Consider the following 16,851-nt stretch of genomic DNA (forward strand, 5'->3'; position numbering starts at 1 on the left):
AGGGGGACGCAGGAGGGCTGAAGGCCCCCAGTTCTCACGCTTGCACACAAACACATGCAGTATACACACAGTGTGCACAGACACGCAGCACACATGCAGTGCACACACAGTGCACACAATGTGCAATGCAGCATGCTGTGCCCACATGCAGTGTGCACAATATACACTGCACACACTATCCATGTAGTGTACACACCGTGTATAAACCCACAGTGTACATATATGCAGTGTACACACACACGCCTACTTCCCATAGACGTGAGGCGGGTGAGGGAGGCAGCCCTGCTCACTGCTGGCTCCCGGGGCAGCCGCGCCGGGTGAGGAGGGGCCTCTGTGACCCCCACCCCATCTCACGCGGCCCAGTGAGAGCAGCCCAGCCCCCACCCTGCCCTGTGCTGTGTCTACAGAGGTGCTGCACCTGGTTGAGTTCTACCTGGAGGAGGGGATCACTGATGAGGAAGCCGTCTCCCTCATTGACCTGGTGGCGCCACGACACAAGCGTGAGAACAAATGGCAAGAGATCACGAGCAACAGTATCCTGGGCGCCAGCCTGGGTGCCTGGCAGGAGGACCCAGGGGGACGGCTGGGCCAGGTGAGGCAGGGACGGGGCAGGCCACTCTGCTTGACGGAGAGGCCCATATGGCAGCAGGGATGAGGCCAGAAACGGCAAAGCTGCCCAGGTTACAGAGGTGCAGGAGGGGACAGTATGTTCCCACAGGCCAGACGTGGCACATGGAAGAAGAGACACCACTTGGCCTGCACCCAGGGGGGCTTCCCACCTACCCCTGGCTCCTAAAAGGCACTGTCTGTGGTTCTGGCCACACGGGATGGATGAATGACCAATGTTGGTGGCGCCAACTCTTCCAGTCGGGTCACTCTTACACACAAGGGGTGGAAGCCCAACTTGGACAGGTCGAGCAAACAAAAGGGTGTGGAGAAGCCCAGTGTGAACGGACTCTCAGCCTCACCCGGGTGCTCGCTCAGTGCTGGCAGAAGTCTGTCTGCCGTCCTCTGGCCCCTCTGTCCTCTGGGAGCTCCGTTCTCGGGCAGAACCTGCGCGTCCCCCACCAGCAGTGCCCGTCCTGCAGCCCTTCAGCGTTCTTCCTAGCGAGTCAGCATAAATCCTGGGACCCGCCCCGCTTCAACAGCCTGGGCCCAGGGCCACACCTCAGGTGTCCCTGTGGCCAGGACCACCATCACGGTCCCAGCTGAGCAGGGGAGGAGGGCCTGGTAGCACAGAGCAGCTGGGCCGGGTGGGCTGGGTGGGCTGGGGGCCTGTGTTTCTATAAGCTTTCAGGCATTGCTGATGTCACTGGTCTGTGCACCACATTTTGGGGAGCAGGATCGAGGAAAACCCAGGCAGGGGACAGAAACCATGTCTGCACACATGCCAGCCCTCTGCACACACGTGTCAGGTACTTAGGCTGGGTCGTGGCCACTGTGTGGGACCACATCCTGCACCTGGTTCAGCACCAGCAGCCTCCCTTCTCCGGGGGGCCTCCCTCATTGGAGCCCCACTCAGCCTAGCAGGGGGAGCGGCTCCCCAGGCCCCTTCAGCCCAGGCTGGCCACCCTCAGGATCTGCAGGAGCTCTCACCCCTCCTCTGTGAAATGTGATCTTTGAGGCCCCCTCAAGTGCCTGTGGACCACCCACAGCTGCCGACTGTTTCTCCAGGAATTGCTGGATTTGCTGGCCAGAGTTTCCAGCTGGGCCCACATTTCTGTCCCACACACCAGAGGCCCACAGACCTCTGCTCACATGTGCTTCTCGCCCGCAGGCCTACGTGAGCTATGCCTGGTGTATGTAGGGCGCAGGGGGCCTGTTAGAGCCCTTCCCTCCTCCTTTCCCACCTGTGCTCAGGGCGTGGTCCAGGCCCCAGGTGACCAGGGCTGTCTCCTCTGGCCTGTGTTCCCTCTGTTCCTCCATCCAGAAAGCTGTTCCACACACCTGCTGCTCTTCCCGAGCCTTAGGGAGCAGCTCACACAAGGGAGCTCCCGTGAGTCTCAGGAGGGTGGACGGGGCGGCCTTTACCTCAGCCTCAGGTTCCGTCCTTGACCAGACCCTTCCAGACTCCCAGACTCTGAGGCTGGATGAGACTGTGGACTCAATGGGTGACGATGACCCCTTCACAGCAAAGCTGAGCTTTGAGGTGAGCGCGCTGCTGAGTGACGGGCTACTGAGGCCTGTCAGGAGGGGAGGGTGGTCTTGGGTCGCTTTCCTGCACACGCTCCTCAGCGTGAGTAAGAACTTGTTCCCTGTCAGGGCCCCCCAGAGATGGGGGATTCTGGCTCCCTGTCCCCAGAGATGGTTGGCCGAGTCCCGCGGCCTGGCCGGGTTCTGTTGAGGGCCCTCTGTGGCCACCCCCAAAGACTCTGGGATCGTGACCCACATAAACGTGTCCCCATGGCTGAGTGAGGGCACCGGTGCCTTTTCCTGCCTGCCCTGCAGCAAGGCGGCTCGGAGTTCGTGCCGGTGGTGGTGAACCGGTCGGTGCTGCGCTCCATGAGCCGGCGGGACGTCCTCATCAAGCGCTGGCCGCCGCCCCTGCGGTGGCAGTACTTCCGCTCGCTCCTGCCCGACGCCTCCATCACCATGTGCCCCTCCTGCTTCCAGGTACCCGCCCGCTGCCTCAGCGCTCCTGTGGGTCCCAGTGTCTTCTCCCCACTGCCTTCCCGTTCCTGGGTGTCCCCTTGGGGAGCCCGGGCATCTGGGAGGAGCACAGGTGATATCCCCCAGTGGCCAAGGCTCCAAGGCGGAAGGAGAGACTGGGCCGTCCTTGGGCCCCAGCTCCTCTCACTTGCGTCCCATGGCCTGTCTGCAGTGGACTTGCCCAAACTTGTGTTCTCTGTACCTGCCCTTGATCCAGGAGGGCCAGGCAAATGTGCACTTTTGAGCTTCATCTAGGAAAAAGGGCCTTAGACCGTCTCCCCCTCGCTCCCAGCCCTTAGACAAAGGTGTCCTGCATCTGGTGTTTCTTGCCCTGACTCACTGCCACGCCACCTGCCCTCAGAAAGGCAGTGGTCCCCGCCAGGCTCGGGGCTGACAAACGCCCAGAGCTGCAGCCTGGGGTCATGGCCACCTCTCCCCAGATGTTCCACTCGGAGGACTACGAGCTGCTTGTGCTTCAGCACACCTGCTGCCCCTACTGCCGGAGGCGCATGGACGACCCCAGCCCCTGACCAGCACCTTCGGGACCGCCTGCTCCTCCAGGCCGCCTGGCATCAGCCGGGCTGTGGAAGGCCGCGTGAAACTGTCAGGACGTGTCTTCTGCCCAGATCGAGTTTGTCTGTCAGGGAGGGGCCTTGTGTAACCACGGATTCCTGTTTATGGCATTTCATGCCTCGTAAATAGCACCAGGAGATGGAGAAGAGAATGTACATACATTTTCTAAGAAAAAAAATCTGTTACTTCAGAACGGCTCTGAGCTGTTCATGGCAGCCTGCTGGAGTCCACAGATCTGTCAGACCATTAACATGTACACTTTGCGAACAGATTGCCTCAATAATTACAAATAAAAGGGCTACTTATTTTCATCAGTGTCTGCATTTTAGCAAATCTTCATATTGTCTGCAACTTAACTTCCTTATGCAAAAGTGCACCTGTTTCTAATTTGATCTGAGAGGAACATTACATTTGTGTTCTCTTAAAATTTAATCTAATCGACATGGCAATATGGGAATGGTAGGAGAACAGGTTTTTTTAAAATTCATTTATTTATTTTGGTTTAATGGGGCTCCATCTTGAAGAGAAAATAAGATACCTGGCTCTGAAGAAGGTGGCAGAGAGGACCCCTCCCTGGGGGCTCTGGGGTGGGGCCAGGCCCCTCCCCCACTGCCTCCCCCCCAACCCCGACCTGAGGCCCCCTACTTCCTTCAGCCCCTGGAGCGGGTGGCTTCCACTTGAGCTTCCAGGAAGGTCCTTTCCCCTAAGCATCAGCAGGGTCCGATTTGACAGTTCAAGGGCAGATGGGAAGCTGGGGAGGGGAGCTGACATTTATTGGGGACCTTTTCTGTGCCAGCCACGCTTCAGATGCCAGCTCAGTTCTCACACAGCCTGTGCCGGGGGTGATGATTTCCATCCTCCAGCCGTGGGGGCGGGCGGACTTGCTGGGGTCCTGGCTGGGAAGCCCCTCCTGCCCTCCCCTGGGGCCCCACTCCCTCCGCCTCCACTCTACCTGCCCGAAGTCCTGACAGCAAGACGAGGGGAACTGGGCCGCCAGGGCATGTGTGGAAAACCACCCTGGTGATTAGACATTGATACTTTCCAGGGCATCTGTGAAGTGGGCTGAGCGGGACAAACGTCCCCATTAGAGGGGTGAAGACGCCGAGGCCTGGAGAGCGGCTGCAGAGGCCACCCAGTGGTGAGTCCAGAGCCGGACCCCTGCCCCAGCCCCTCCTCCCTGCCTCCGTCCCCATCTCTCTTAGAAGCTGACAGGGGAAATGAAAGGCAGCCAGACAGTTGTGCCAACAGAACTCCTCCGTCGAGCATCTAATTACTTACGATCATGCGTGCTCTCTCTCTCACTAAACATTTATTAATGTGTTAGGATTTCCATTAGCACGTTACTTGAACTGAAATCACTTCCATGTGGTGGAAAAAGAAGAGAGGGAGGAAACAGCCCCCGCCACGTAACAGGCGTCAATCAGTGACAGATCAGATGGTCCAGGCTAGAGGCAGGGGGAGGGGCCCGGCCGAAACCAGCGTGCATCCTCTCAGCTGAATGACACAGAAGTGAGAGGGTGCTGTGCCAGATTCTGCTGTCACAGGGAAGCGGAGCCCCAGAGGCCCAGATCTGGGAAACCGTCCCCAGTGCTCCCGTTAAGTCCGGCCCAGATGCCGTGCCAAGCACTTCCCACGCGTCATCTTCTGTAACCCTCAGCAGTCTTCAGGGATGCCCGTTGTGCAGATGATAGGACTGAGGCTCAGTGACGTTCTCTTTTCTTTTATTCAGCAAGTATTTATGGAGCCAAGACAGGGTTCCCAGGCAGGCTCGGCCTTGTGCATAAGCACTGGGTTCCGCTGCTCCCAGTCCTAACCTGGACAGGGCCTTGGCCAGGTCCAGCCCTCTCTCCAAGGCTGTTTCCCCATCTGTACAAGAGGCCCCACCAGCTCTGACACTGACGTTTGAGCCTCAGTCTCTGTCTGATGAGCCTGACGGCCCCTCACATGCTGCAGTGAGGAAGGCACCATGGGGATCTTGAGATGCCTGTTTTGTAAGAGGAGTCCAGGGCCTGGAGAGAGGAGTGGCTGCTGGGGGCTGCACAGATTGAAAGTGGTTCAGGCTGCAGCTAGACCCTGACGCCTCGTCTCCAAGTCCTCAGCACTGGTCCCGTGTCCTTGGAAGGAGGAAGGAAAGGAGGGGGGTTGGGCGGCCCAGAAAGAGCCCCGGGCCAGACCTAGGTGTGCCTGGCTCTAACCCAGCCCCAGCCAGCTGGAGTCCGCATCTACCCCCAGCGAGGCTGCCAAAGCCAGGAGCCTCTCATAGTCCTCAGACAGGTGAACAGATGCCCCTCCTCCAAGGTTGCTGCCCATGGTGGATACCAGGTGATCTCCCACTGTCACCAGCCCTGCCCTCGGGGCAGGTTGGAGCACCAGCAAAGACCACCAGTGGGCCAGCTCTCTCCCTGGGCCAAGTGCTCCCTGATACTGCTCCACCCAGACTCCAGAGCAGCTTCCTAGAACGGGAACCCTCCCCTGTTTGTAACCTCAGTGGCCCCCACTGGCAGTCAGCTAGCACCCATCTCCTAGGCCTGCCTTCCTCCCCTGCCACCCATCTTGGGGTCCCCACACCTCTGCACCAGCTGCCCCTTCCCTCCCTGGGCCTTGGCCCAGCTGTCCTGGCCTAGGCTGGAGAGCTGCCCTCCCTCCCCATCCTGCTCCTCTGGGCTCCCGCAGCACTCAGGCTGGTGTGTATTCCCACCTCTCACGGTTATTATAATGTTTTTCCCTTGTCTGGTGCCCCCTAAGACCGGGAGCTCCTTGAGGGCTGGGACTGTCTAGGTTTCATCTCAGTGTCACCAGCACCCAGTGCAGGACAAAGGAAGGGTGGGAGGGAAAGAGGGGAGGGGACTGGGGAGGAAGGGAAAGAGAAGGAGGTGGCGAGGCAGGAAGGAGAGGAGAGGCGGTCTGTCTCCTTCCCTCTTCCCCTCGACATTCTCAGCTCATCTAAGGCCTCACTCGGCTGTGACGACACAGCCGGTGGGGCTAAGCCAGTGAGGGAGGTGGGAGGTGGGAGAAGGAGGAGGAGGAGGCTGCTGACCAAGCAGCACCTCCACACGGAGGCTTAAGAGCTATTTGAGCTCTGCCTGCTAAGCCCTAATCCTCCACGGCCAAGTCGAGCCCTGCGGCTGGCGTCTCAGAGGGGCTGGGGGGGGGCCTGCACCTCGCGGCTCCTTACAGCTTGGTGAGAGGGAGGCCTAGGGGCAGCGGCTCAGGTCACCCGCCCTCAGGGTGTGCTCTGTGCCCCTCTCTGAATGGCCTGACCCAGGAAGTGAAAGGGCTCAGGCTGAGGGCTGGACTCCTGGCCTCCATTCTGGCTCTGTGAGGAGCCTCTTGTCCCCAGTAGTCAGAGGGGACTAAGGCCTCCTCATGGGGCCAAGAGGAGATGTTCCTTCACTGGACAAATATTTATTGAGCATCTGCTCTGGGTTTCGAATTCAGCTGTAGCAAAGAACAGGCCGAGCCGGCCCTGCCTTCTCGAGGGAGATGGGCAGTCAGTCTGGAGACACACAAGACAGTTGCTGGCAGTGATGCGTCCTGACGGCTGGGGGCCCGGGTGTGTAGCGCTGGGGGCGAGGGGTCTCTCCAAGGCTGTGAGTTAGGCGCTGAGACCTGAACGCGGTTCAGAAGAGGATGACGCTTTCGGCAATGCTCACTGATCACTTCCAGGGAACTGAGGCACAGGGGAGGGCAGCTGGGCTGCACCCAGGCCTGGTGGCCGCAGAGCCTCAGTCCGGGTGTAAGGGGAGGTGGAAAGGTGCCCAACGAAGGAGGATGGTGAGACCTGCACTGACAGGCCTGAAGGTCCATGAGCCCTGGTGGGAAAGCAGGGCAGGTTTCCCCTGCAGGTGGGCATGGATCCCCAAGTTTCCTTGTCCCGGAAAGCTGAGAGCCCTTCCCGGGCTCTCATGACCGAGAGCCACAGGCTTGAGCCCACTGCCACCCCCAACCTCACCACTGCTGCCCAGGCCTGCGGACTCAGCCCAGGGCCTTTTCCACCCCCCAGCGCAGCCCTCTTTTGGGGTGGTGTGGATGACGCAGGCCTTCCTGAGTGCTGCCTTTGGTGCAGGAGGGAGGCCAGGCAGGTTGTAGCTGGGCTGGCACTGGTTTGTCACGTGACCGGGGCACTTCCCTGCCAGCTCGGGGCCTTGATCTCCCTACCTGCAAAATTCAGCCAGGAGGGTCAGCGTAGGTGACTTCTAATGACCTTCCAGCTCACTCCGTGAGCCTGTTCCTCTGAACAAAGAGCATTATTTGTTTAGAAGAATTCTTTGTCGTGTGTTACAGAACAGGGCTCTGTCACCTCAGGGGTGGCCTTTTACTCCCCATCTCCTCTCCCTGTGAGGGAGGGGTTATTAGACTCTTATGAATGAGGAATTGTTGACGAGGGAAGCACTTACTGACGTAACCCAGATCCATTCTGTCAGTCCACAAATACTTACTGAGCACCTACTGTGTGCCAGACTTTGGCATTCTTCAGTGAACAAGACAGGAGTGCCGGCTCTTTCTACTTCAGAGGAAAGGTTCAGATGCACCTGCTGTGTGCCAGGCTGGGGGTCTAGGCCTGTGGTGAGCAAGACAGACCCCATCCTACCCCCGGGGACTCATACTGCAGCCTGGGAGATGGACAAAAACACACGAACAGAATATGAATTAAAAGCTTCCAGGCTGTCATAAGCATTAGAAGGTAACAAACAAGGTCCTGAGGTTGAGGGTCAAGGGCTCAGCCCGGCCAGGGTGGGGCTCTGTGGGCCCCTCTTGACCCAGGGTATCCAGTGTTTCTCCCTCTGGCTGGCCACCAGGGGCCGTGTCAGAGTCAAAGGCTTCACCTTGACCTCATTAGCGATGGGCCTAATCACTGGGTCAAGCGCCTTAAACTTGGAGAGGACGCACCCCACCCGCCCAACTTCCCTGCCTCCTGCTCATTCCTCCAACACACGTTTCACCAGGCTTTGCGGTCACACCCTGACACTGCCCAAGACAGGCAGGGCTCTGGAGCCCCAGGTGGGCTGGAGGGAAGGGGCACTTTTCTGAGCAGATAGGTACAGGCATCCCAGGTGGGAAAAGAGTCAGTGCAAGAGAGCTTATGGAGTGAAATCTCAGAGGCCGGGACACTTCCTGGCCAGCCTTGTATTCTCAGCCTCCGGGCCTTCGCACTTGCTGTTCCCTCTGCCTGGACATCACCCCCTAGATCTCAGTGGGGCTGGCTCCTTCCATCACTGTGTTCTCAGAGAGGCCTTCCTGGGTTGCTCTAGGCAACAGTGTGTTGGGAGTGAGTTACCATCTGATCTTATCCTGTTATTTGTTTCATTACTTTTTTGTGGGGCCCTTCCTGCGCTCACAGAAAGACACTTACACTTCCTACAGCCAAGGGCTTGGTCCTTCTTGTTCGCTGTGGCTCCCAGAACTGAACACCCTGTGTGGAACAAGGTACAAATTTATGGTGGTCCTCAAAAACCCCACAACTGGGCTCCCAGCTACCCCATTTCACTCCTGGGAGGTGTCCTTGTGCTCCTGTTATAGATGGAGCCTCCATTTGCCCCTAGAGCTCATCCCACTGTCCTGGGCCTGCCCTCATGAGGTTGCATCCAAGGCCCGTGATCCCAGTCCAGCCTGACCAGACACCCCTGGTCCTTCCCTGTGTACAGGGTCCAGCCAGTCCCGTTGCCTTCACTCCCCTTCACCAGGAGTGTCCAGGACCACACCTGCCATGCTCACTGCAGCGGTCTGGTGCCCAGTACAGGCTTGGCACAGTTTCCATCCTGGATGCAAGACCTTGCTTAGGAGCCCAGAGAGCCTCTGTCCTCTCCCTGCTTCAGTCACCCCCACCCTTGGTCCCCTCCTCCATCCTCACGCTCTTCAACCCACCTTTGGGGGCTTCTGAGCCACCTTTCTGTCCCCGAGATCTGCCCAAGGCATTGCCCACAGCCCCTGGATAAAGCCCCTGGCATTCAGCCCCACCAGAGATGGCCGCAGCCTTCACGCGGCCACACCCCAGACAGGCCTCAGGCCTCTGCCCAGCCCTTGCCTTCAGTCTACACTTTCTTCCCCACTTGGCAACCTGGCAAAGTGCCCCCCTCCCTCAAAGACCCTAACGTGGCCTCCCTGGACACCTCTTGCAGGTGGGCAGCCTCCCTTCCCTGGGCTGGGAGCTGTTCTCCCCACACAGAAGTCCTCTGCCTATAAGCTGCTCCTTCCTCTAGCTTTGTGTCCCCAGTGGCCTGCACATAAGTGATGAATGAGTGAGCGAGTGGATTTTAATTCAATGCAACAAATGGTTATTGAGCTCCTGGGCAATGCTGGGCTTTGTGTCTGGCACAGGGAGCGCCCCAGCTGGCAGGACGTCCCTGCCCTCGTGAAGCTCATAACCTGGCATATGGGTAGCATCCGTATCCACTGAGCCAGTGGGTGACTTGGTGGGGAAGGAAGAGGAGAGGGGCTGAGTGAAGGGATGAGACACAGAACAGCCAGAGCCTCTGCCCTCTGGGAGCTCGTGGTCCAGTCGGGAGGAAGATGAAGTGTGTTGCCCTGGGCCAGGGGAAGTGGGCGTGGAGTCAGAGGTCCCAACACCAGGCCAGGGCCACCAGCCTGAGATGACAGATTCCTCGGGGACAGGAGAGTTGGGGGTGGGCCTCCTACCCTTTCCCAGGGTCCCCTGCCCCTCCCCTCTCCAAGTGCAGCCTCCCACCTAGAGTCACCTTGGCCCCTCCTGGAAGCCAATTAGGCCCCTGGTTGCGGCAGTGGGGATTAATATGATTAATAATGCCCCCAATCGCCCAGGTGCTGATTCAGCCAGCAGCTTAGGGAGGGGAGGTCACTTCATAAGGGCCTGGGGGGGGTCAGAGGCTGGAGTTGTCCACCCGGAGCCCTGCGTGGCTGAGCTCAGGCCTCAGCAGTATCCTCGGGTTGCAGCTGCCGCGGGGCAGCCACACAGGCCGCAGCCATGAACGGGACGGAGGGCCCGGACTTCTACGTGCCTTTCTCCAACAAGACGGGCGTGGTGCGCAGCCCCTTCGAGTACCCGCAGTACTACCTGGCCGAGCCCTGGCAGTTCTCCATGCTGGCCGCCTACATGTTCCTGCTCATCGTGCTCGGCTTCCCCATCAACTTCCTCACGCTCTACGTCACGGTGCAGCACAAGAAGCTGCGCACGCCCCTCAACTACATTCTGCTCAACCTGGCCGTGGCCGACCTCTTCATGGTCTTCGGCGGCTTCACCACCACCCTCTACACCTCTCTGCATGGATACTTCGTCTTCGGGCCCACGGGATGCAATTTGGAGGGCTTCTTTGCCACCCTGGGCGGTATGAGCTGAGGCAAGGGTGGGCGGGGGGCACAGGAGCCAGAGGCGTGTGGGATTGGGGTCTGGGAGCAGCCCCGGCCTTGGGGATGGGGGCCCTGAAGCCATTATCCAAAGCCCTCCCTTGCGCAATTAACAAACACTGAAGTGATGGTGAGCTAGGCTGCCATTTGTTTAGGGTACGCTTTAGCCCCGTGGCTCCCACTTGGCGTGGGGCCATTGTCTTGCTTTCCAGCAAGGAAACAAGATGGGAGAAGTCAGGGGTCTTGCTGGGGTCCCGTCGTGGCCCAGGCAGAGCTGAGTTTCAAGCTCACATCTCTGTGGCCCCTCGGGCCATGTTCTGTTTCCCTCGGAGCAGCTGTGCTGGGTCAGACCCACAACAGGCACTGGGGATGGGGCCGTGCTCAGGGCTCCCAGCCTGGGGCAGGACCAGAGTCTGAATCCTCCAGTCACTGGACTTTGCCTGCCTGGGGCGACGGGCTTGGTCCCTCCCCCAGCATCTATCTGACTCCCTCCCAGGCCACCCCCCGCCTCTCTGCCGCGCTTGAATGCTCTCTGTGTGGAGAAGTCCATCCGTAGGGAGACGCGAGAACTGTGTAGGGGCCTGCAGCTTTGAATGACATTTTAAAATATTTTCTTTAACCGAAAAACTGATGAGGGTGCTGCAGAGAGAACAGATCTCGTTTAGCAGATGAGAGGCCTGCGGTGTGGAGAAGGGCAAACTTACTTAGGGATGTGGCAGGGGAGTGACCAAAGCCTCGGTCCCCGGGCCCAGATCTAGGCATGTCCCCTCTGGGGACATGCAGCCGCTCAGGCAAGCAGCAGGCACGAGAGTTCATTATTACAAAGGCTGGGTGACGGGGAGAGCCTGGTGCCAGCCACAAGGATGCTCTGCCTCCTGTCTTCTCTCTCCCATGTGTGTCCAGGACGCTGCCTCAGCCCCCTTCCCGGGGACTCTGGCCATCACTGGTTGTTTGTCACCTTCAGTGACCACAGATCACCCAGCCTCAGGCCAGAAGAGAGCCACACGCAGGCAGACACGTGTCTGGTACAGCTGCTGTCCTGGGGTTCTCACTAGTGTTCCCTTTCACCTCAGAAATGGCCAAGCTTGGTCGATACGTTCTATGGCCACCCTCCCTCTTGAGTTTCTTCGGTGCCGTGCAGAGCAGATGTCTGAATTCCACCATTGTTTCCTCCTCCTTCCTTGGAGCAAAACATTATCCAGCTTCCTGGCTCCTAGGAGAGGGTCCCCCACACCCAGCTCATTTCACTTCCCTGAAGAGGGGAGGCCCCTGCCCAAGAGGGAGGGAAGGATTTCCCACCCTGGGCCTCCACTGCCTCTGTGTTGCCTTTTGACAGGAACTTTGCCTTTGCCCCATGAAGGACGTATTCTGTAAAAACTCCCTCCAGGACTCCCAGTCCAGCCGGGACCCCAAGACCTCATCTCCGTGTCCCTCACGAACCCGGAGCTCAGAGTGAGCTGAACGTCCTGGGAGTTACTCGGCATGGCGTACCAGCCCCTCTCCCCGCAGCGCCCCTTTCTCAGGCCCCTTTCCGCCTAAGGCCTCGCTCCAGGACTGCCGTGGGTGCCTTCCTGGACACCCTCTCCCCGTCAGGGAGGAGCCCCCCTCCTTAGACAGACAGGGCCAGGCCTGCGGCGGGCTGACTGACGGGTGACTGCCTTGCAGGTGAAATTGCCCTGTGGTCCTTGGTGGTCCTGGCCATCGAGCGGTACGTAGTGGTGTGTAAGCCCATGAGCAACTTCCGCTTCGGGGAGAACCACGCCATCATGGGTCTCGCCTTCACCTGGGTCATGGCTCTGTCCTGCGCCGGGCCCCCTCTTTTCGGCTGGTCCAGGTAATGGCACTGAGCAGAAGGGAAGGAAGGGTCTCCGGGGCTCTTCACAGGGTCCCCCAGCCAGGGGGGCTGTCTGGTTCCAGGCCCCAAGGTGGCAATTGTCAGGGGGTTGAGGTTTAGGGCGGGAAGAGAGGGTCATCCCCTAATGTTGCTACGGGGCTGGTCCTGCCTCCTGAGTCCCCTGGTCAAGGAGACTCCGAGATGCCCCAACTCTTCACCTTGGCTGTGCCCCTAATCTTCGACTAAGCCAGGTCCAGATTGCAATCCTCTGATCCACTGCCCCATGGACAGCTCCCTCTGACTTTAAGCCTCCACCCTCCTACTGCACGTGTGACATTGGAGCCCCCGGGAACAGCTCCTGTCCAGCCTCTAGGCTGTTATCTCCAAATGGGGATGAGATGAGACCAGAGTGGGGAAGACAGTGCTTTGGGAAATTGGACTAGTGACTCTGTAGGTTCCCAGAGGCCTCATGTCCCTCTGCTTCCAGGAAACCCCATTCTCTCTCCCCTGTTGTCCTCTCTTGGTCTCCCTGGGGTCAGGTTTTTGCCCCTTGCTGAATTTCAGCCCATCCACCTCTGGCACCTGCCCTGTCTTCTCCAGTCGGCCCAGTTACGTCCTGGTGGGCGCAGCCTTACAGGGCTTCCAAGGGCGGCCCAGGGTCACCGTCCCCTGAAATCCCTGAAGCACCCTAACAACATGCCCCTGGGGCCTCTTGTTCACAGAGCCTGTACAAGGCCCCTTAGCTTCCCCATGCGCCCCTCTTTGGCCTAGAAAATACTCTCACCCTGTGGTTAGTAAGACTCGGATTTGTACCAATGGCCTCAAGTACAGAGCTTGGGATCTTTTCCCTTCTCCCCACCAACCTCTGCCTGGCATGGCCCGAGGCCTGGCCTCTGGCCTCTAGGGGGCGACAGGCCTGTTGAAGAAGCCCCGTGTGGGTCAGCAGGTCAGTGGGGCGGCAGTGTGGGCGCAGGAGTGAGAGACTGGGAGAGACTGGCGGGGGCACCGGGGGAGGGGTGTCTCATGATAACATGGCGCCAAATGGTGACACAACTTTTCACGGGTGCATTTGAATCCCTTATCTCAGTTGATTTGATTCTCACAGTCACACAGCCAAGGAGAGGTTTAATTATCCCCATTTTACAGGAAGGGAAAGTGAGGCCCAGAGTGAGACCAGCCCCAGAGCAGGCATATTGGCCGAGCCAGGACTCTGGTCAGCTGGGCCTGTTCCCCAGCCCCTCACGCATGGGTCTCCCTTCGCGCCTCGCTGTCCCGCCCCGCCATCCCGGCCCTGCCCCCGCTGGTCCTCAGGTATATCCCGGAGGGCATGCAGTGCTCATGTGGAATCGACTACTACACGCTGAAGCCGGAGGTCAACAACGAGTCGTTCGTCATCTACATGTTCGTGGTCCACTTCACCATCCCCCTGCTCATAATCTTCTTCTGCTACGGGCAGCTGGTCTTCACAGTCAAGGAGGTAAGTTCCTGTGCTGGGCGCTGGGGACGTGCACCTTGATTGGGTCGAGTCCAGCCCCCATCTCCGAGGAGCCTCAGTCTGGACACCAGGCCCTGTGTCCCTGCAGGCAGCTGCCCAGCAGCAGGAATCGGCCACCACACAGAAGGCCGAGAAGGAAGTCACCCGCATGGTCATCATCATGGTCATCGCGTTCCTGATCTGCTGGGTGCCCTACGCCAGCGTGGCGTTCTACATCTTCACCCACCAGGGCTCTGACTTTGGCCCCATCCTAATGACCCTCCCGGCATTCTTTGCCAAGAGTGCCTCCGTCTACAATCCTGTCATCTATATCATGATGAACAAGCAGGTGCCTGTTGGTGGGGCGGGAGGTTCCAGGTCCCTCAGGCTGTAGGAAGACAAGCTATATCCTTGACTGAGCCTCAGTCTTCCCACCTGCAAATGGGCAGGGGAGTTGGTCTCCCCAGGGCATCAGAATCATCTAGGAGAGATGCAGATGCCTGGGCCCTGCCCAGACCTGCTAAATCAGAAGCTCAGGGTGGGCCCAGGAACCTGCATTTCTAACAAGCCGTCCAGGTGACTCTGATGCTGACTCAGGAATGAGAAGCGCCAGTCCAGGTGGTTCAAGGGGCCCACTTTAAAATTTAAATGGCCAAAGTCCCAAGCCTGGGAATGGGTGCCAGTCTCTGCAAAGCTGAACAGGGAGCTAAAAAGTCTTGCTCTGAGGGATGAAGGGACAAAGCGATCCTTTAACATAAACCAGTAGTTCCTCTGCAGAATCCAGGATCCAGTGGGGAAAACATGGAGTCAGTCATGTTGGCTTCAAATCCCAGCTCTGCTAGTTTCTACTGTGTGACCTTGGGCAAGTCACTTTCCTTCACTGGGCTTCAGTTTCTTCATCCACAGGAAGGATGAAATCCTAAACTCTTGGGTTAAATGAGATAATTTACAGATAGCCCTTGGCACACAGAGGGCATCATGGAATGTCACCAGTGACAAAGACTCTGTGGGTTTGGTCCTGGCATCTCCAGGTGGGGTCGAGGATGCTTAGTGAGTTCCTCCAGGGAGCCATCTGCGGGGGGAGTGGAGGCGGGAGGGCCAGAAGCGGGAAGCGGGTGGAGGCAAATCTCTGACCGCGCCGGTTTGCCGCCCTCACCTTGGGGGACCCTGACCTTGACTCATGCCATTCCTTCCAGTTCCGGAACTGCATGCTCACCACCCTCTGCTGTGGCAAGGTCCCGTTTGCTGAAGAAGAGGCCTCCACTGTCTCCAAGACAGAGACCAGCCAGGTGGCACCAGCCTAAGCTCGGCAAGGACTCTGTGGCCAACTGTAGGAGTCTCCCAACCCCGCCCCACCCCAGTCACCAACGCCCCACCAGGAGCCATGCCTGCCGGAACCAGGTCACACAGGCTCCCTGTGTTTAAACAAACAAAAAAAAAGAATTAATGAGAGAAAAATAAGGCTCCTCAGCTGGCGGGGGATGGCCTGATCTGCAGTCCTGATTTCCCAGGGGCGGGTGGGGTCCAGACCCCTCGTCTCCCTAGCTCACTTCTCAAGAACACAAGAACTCTTGCTCCAGAAACATGCTCCAGCTTAGGGATAAGTGTCTAGTGCAGAGTGGGGCACACAGTAGGTGCTTAATAAATGCTAACTGGCTAAAGGAAGGAATGAGTGGAGGAATGAGTGGGGGGTGAGTGAGCAGGGGAGCATATCCATCCCCTCAGAGCCACCTTAGCAGCAGCAGCTCATCCTGGCTCATGACCTCGAGCGGCCATCTCCCTCCCTGGGCCTCAGAAAATGGAAATCCCAAATCCCAGGCCCAGCCGACACACAGCTGCTGTGAAGATCCAGTGAGATTGTGTGTGTGTACACGCTGTAAATGGTAAGGAGCCGTGCAGGCTGTAGTGAACATTATGAATAGTGTCAGTTAATGTAATTAATTCATTACGATGATCATTTCCTCTGGGTAGTGACCATTTTGAGATTGGGCAAGGCCCCGAGCATCCAGCCTCAGCAGGTTTTTAAAAATTAGCCGGGTGTCAAGGCCAGACCAGGGCCGGAGGTTGGGCCACAGGGAGGGACAGTTAAGGAAATGCAGAATGCAGTCATCAGGCCTGAAAAACAACATCGGGGGACTGGAGTCTGGGACCAAGGCCTGGGGTCCCCCCTCTGGCAGGAGCCTCAGGCCCGGGACACCCCTTGCCCACATGGCCCAAGGAGAGACAAGCCTTTCTCCCAGCTTCTGCAAACCACTTGCTCTGCTGCCCAGCACCCGGGCCGCAGCATCTCGGCCAGTACGGAGCTTCTAGAAGCCATGCTCACCTCCCCACATTTAATGAAGAGCTGAGCCCACAATGCCACCCTTGTCTCAAAGAGCTTAGAAACAAAGAGTGGGAAATCCAGCTGGTCCACCTGCCATGGGCATGTTCAGAGGTCTCAGATTTCAGCCCTCTTGCTGGGCGAGCCTTCGGCAGTCCATTCTCCCCTCTGGGGAGTCCTTGCTGAGAATCAGGCTGGAACTCTGGGCTGTCAGAACTGAGCTGCCCCAGTCACTACCCATTCCTCCTCCGCATAACCAAAGCTGGAAGCTCTCCTTCCCCCCAGCTCTGCCGGGAGACCAAGCAAACTGGGGCATTAAAAGCTCAGCTCCTGTACTTGCTGTTCGTGGTGGTGGTTTTAGTTGCTCTCAAGCTCTTTGTCTGCAGGATGGATTGGAACTGGGCCATGTCCACCCGACCCTGACTCTGGGCTGCCTGGCTGGGCAACCAGCAGAGCCCCCTGGGGGTATGAGGTCAGGGGAGCAGGCCTGAGAATGGGAAAAGCCCCAGCTTTGGAGTCACAGGAGACCCAGGTGACCTGTGAAACTGTGAGCAAGTTTTGTCACTTCTCTGAACCTCCTTAAAACTGGAGGAAAAGGAATCTTAAAACTGATCTTGGCGGGTGGACGTAGCTCAGTGGTAGAGCACATGCTTAGCATGCACGAGGTCCTAGGTTCAATCC

General features: G+C 58.4%; 2 protein-coding genes across 6 annotated transcripts in view; both read left to right on the forward strand.

Annotated features, from left to right (window-relative positions):
• IFT122 (intraflagellar transport 122) overlaps positions 1-3,533 on the forward strand; it is a 63,364-nt gene extending 59,831 nt beyond the window's left edge. For 2 of the 3 annotated variants that reach the window (XM_006206788.4, XM_006206789.4), the window contains 4 exons: positions 408-533; positions 2,070-2,149; positions 2,449-2,613; positions 3,090-3,533. In XM_006206788.4, coding sequence (XP_006206850.1) covers positions 408-533; positions 2,070-2,149; positions 2,449-2,613; positions 3,090-3,179 — 461 coding nt within the window. In that variant the 3' untranslated portion in view covers positions 3,180-3,533. Of the gene's footprint in view, positions 1-407; positions 593-2,036; positions 2,150-2,448; positions 2,614-3,089 lie in introns of those variants that run through there. The other variant, XR_012060805.1, reaches the window with a different exon arrangement.
• Positions 3,534-4,265: 732 nt separating this feature from the next.
• RHO (rhodopsin) lies at positions 4,266-16,505 on the forward strand. 3 transcript variants are annotated; one of them, XM_072941898.1, is made up of 7 exons: positions 4,266-4,360; positions 8,564-8,649; positions 10,132-10,523; positions 12,208-12,376; positions 13,688-13,853; positions 13,960-14,199; positions 15,047-16,505. In XM_072941898.1, the coding sequence occupies exons 3-7, from the start codon at positions 10,163-10,165 to the stop codon at positions 15,152-15,154; spliced, it is 1,044 nt and encodes a 347-aa protein (XP_072797999.1). In that variant the 5' UTR covers positions 4,266-4,360; positions 8,564-8,649; positions 10,132-10,162; the 3' UTR covers positions 15,155-16,505. The 3 variants fall into 3 exon arrangements, with proteins under 3 accessions (XP_072797999.1, XP_072797998.1, XP_072797997.1); XM_072941897.1 differs by lacking the exon at positions 8,564-8,649; XM_072941896.1 differs by lacking the exons at positions 4,266-4,360; positions 8,564-8,649 and having other exon boundaries at positions 8,872-10,523.
• The last annotated feature ends 346 nt before the right edge of the window (positions 16,506-16,851 follow it).

The sequence above is a fragment of the Vicugna pacos genome, chromosome 17, assembly GCF_048564905.1.
Source record: "Vicugna pacos chromosome 17, VicPac4, whole genome shotgun sequence".
NCBI classification, from domain to species: domain Eukaryota; kingdom Metazoa; phylum Chordata; class Mammalia; order Artiodactyla; family Camelidae; genus Vicugna; species Vicugna pacos.

Excerpts from the sequence above, each read along its gene's own strand:
- RHO (XM_072941898.1), top strand. The coding sequence starts at position 10,163 with ATGAACGGGACGGAGGGCCCGGACTTCTACGTGCCTTTCTCCAACAAG. Across the intron at positions 10,524-12,207 it reads CTTCTTTGCCACCCTGGGCG|GTGAAATTGCCCTGTGGTCC; the intron begins GTATGAGCTGAG and ends ACTGCCTTGCAG. Across the intron at positions 12,377-13,687 it reads CCTCTTTTCGGCTGGTCCAG|GTATATCCCGGAGGGCATGC; the intron begins GTAATGGCACTG and ends GCTGGTCCTCAG.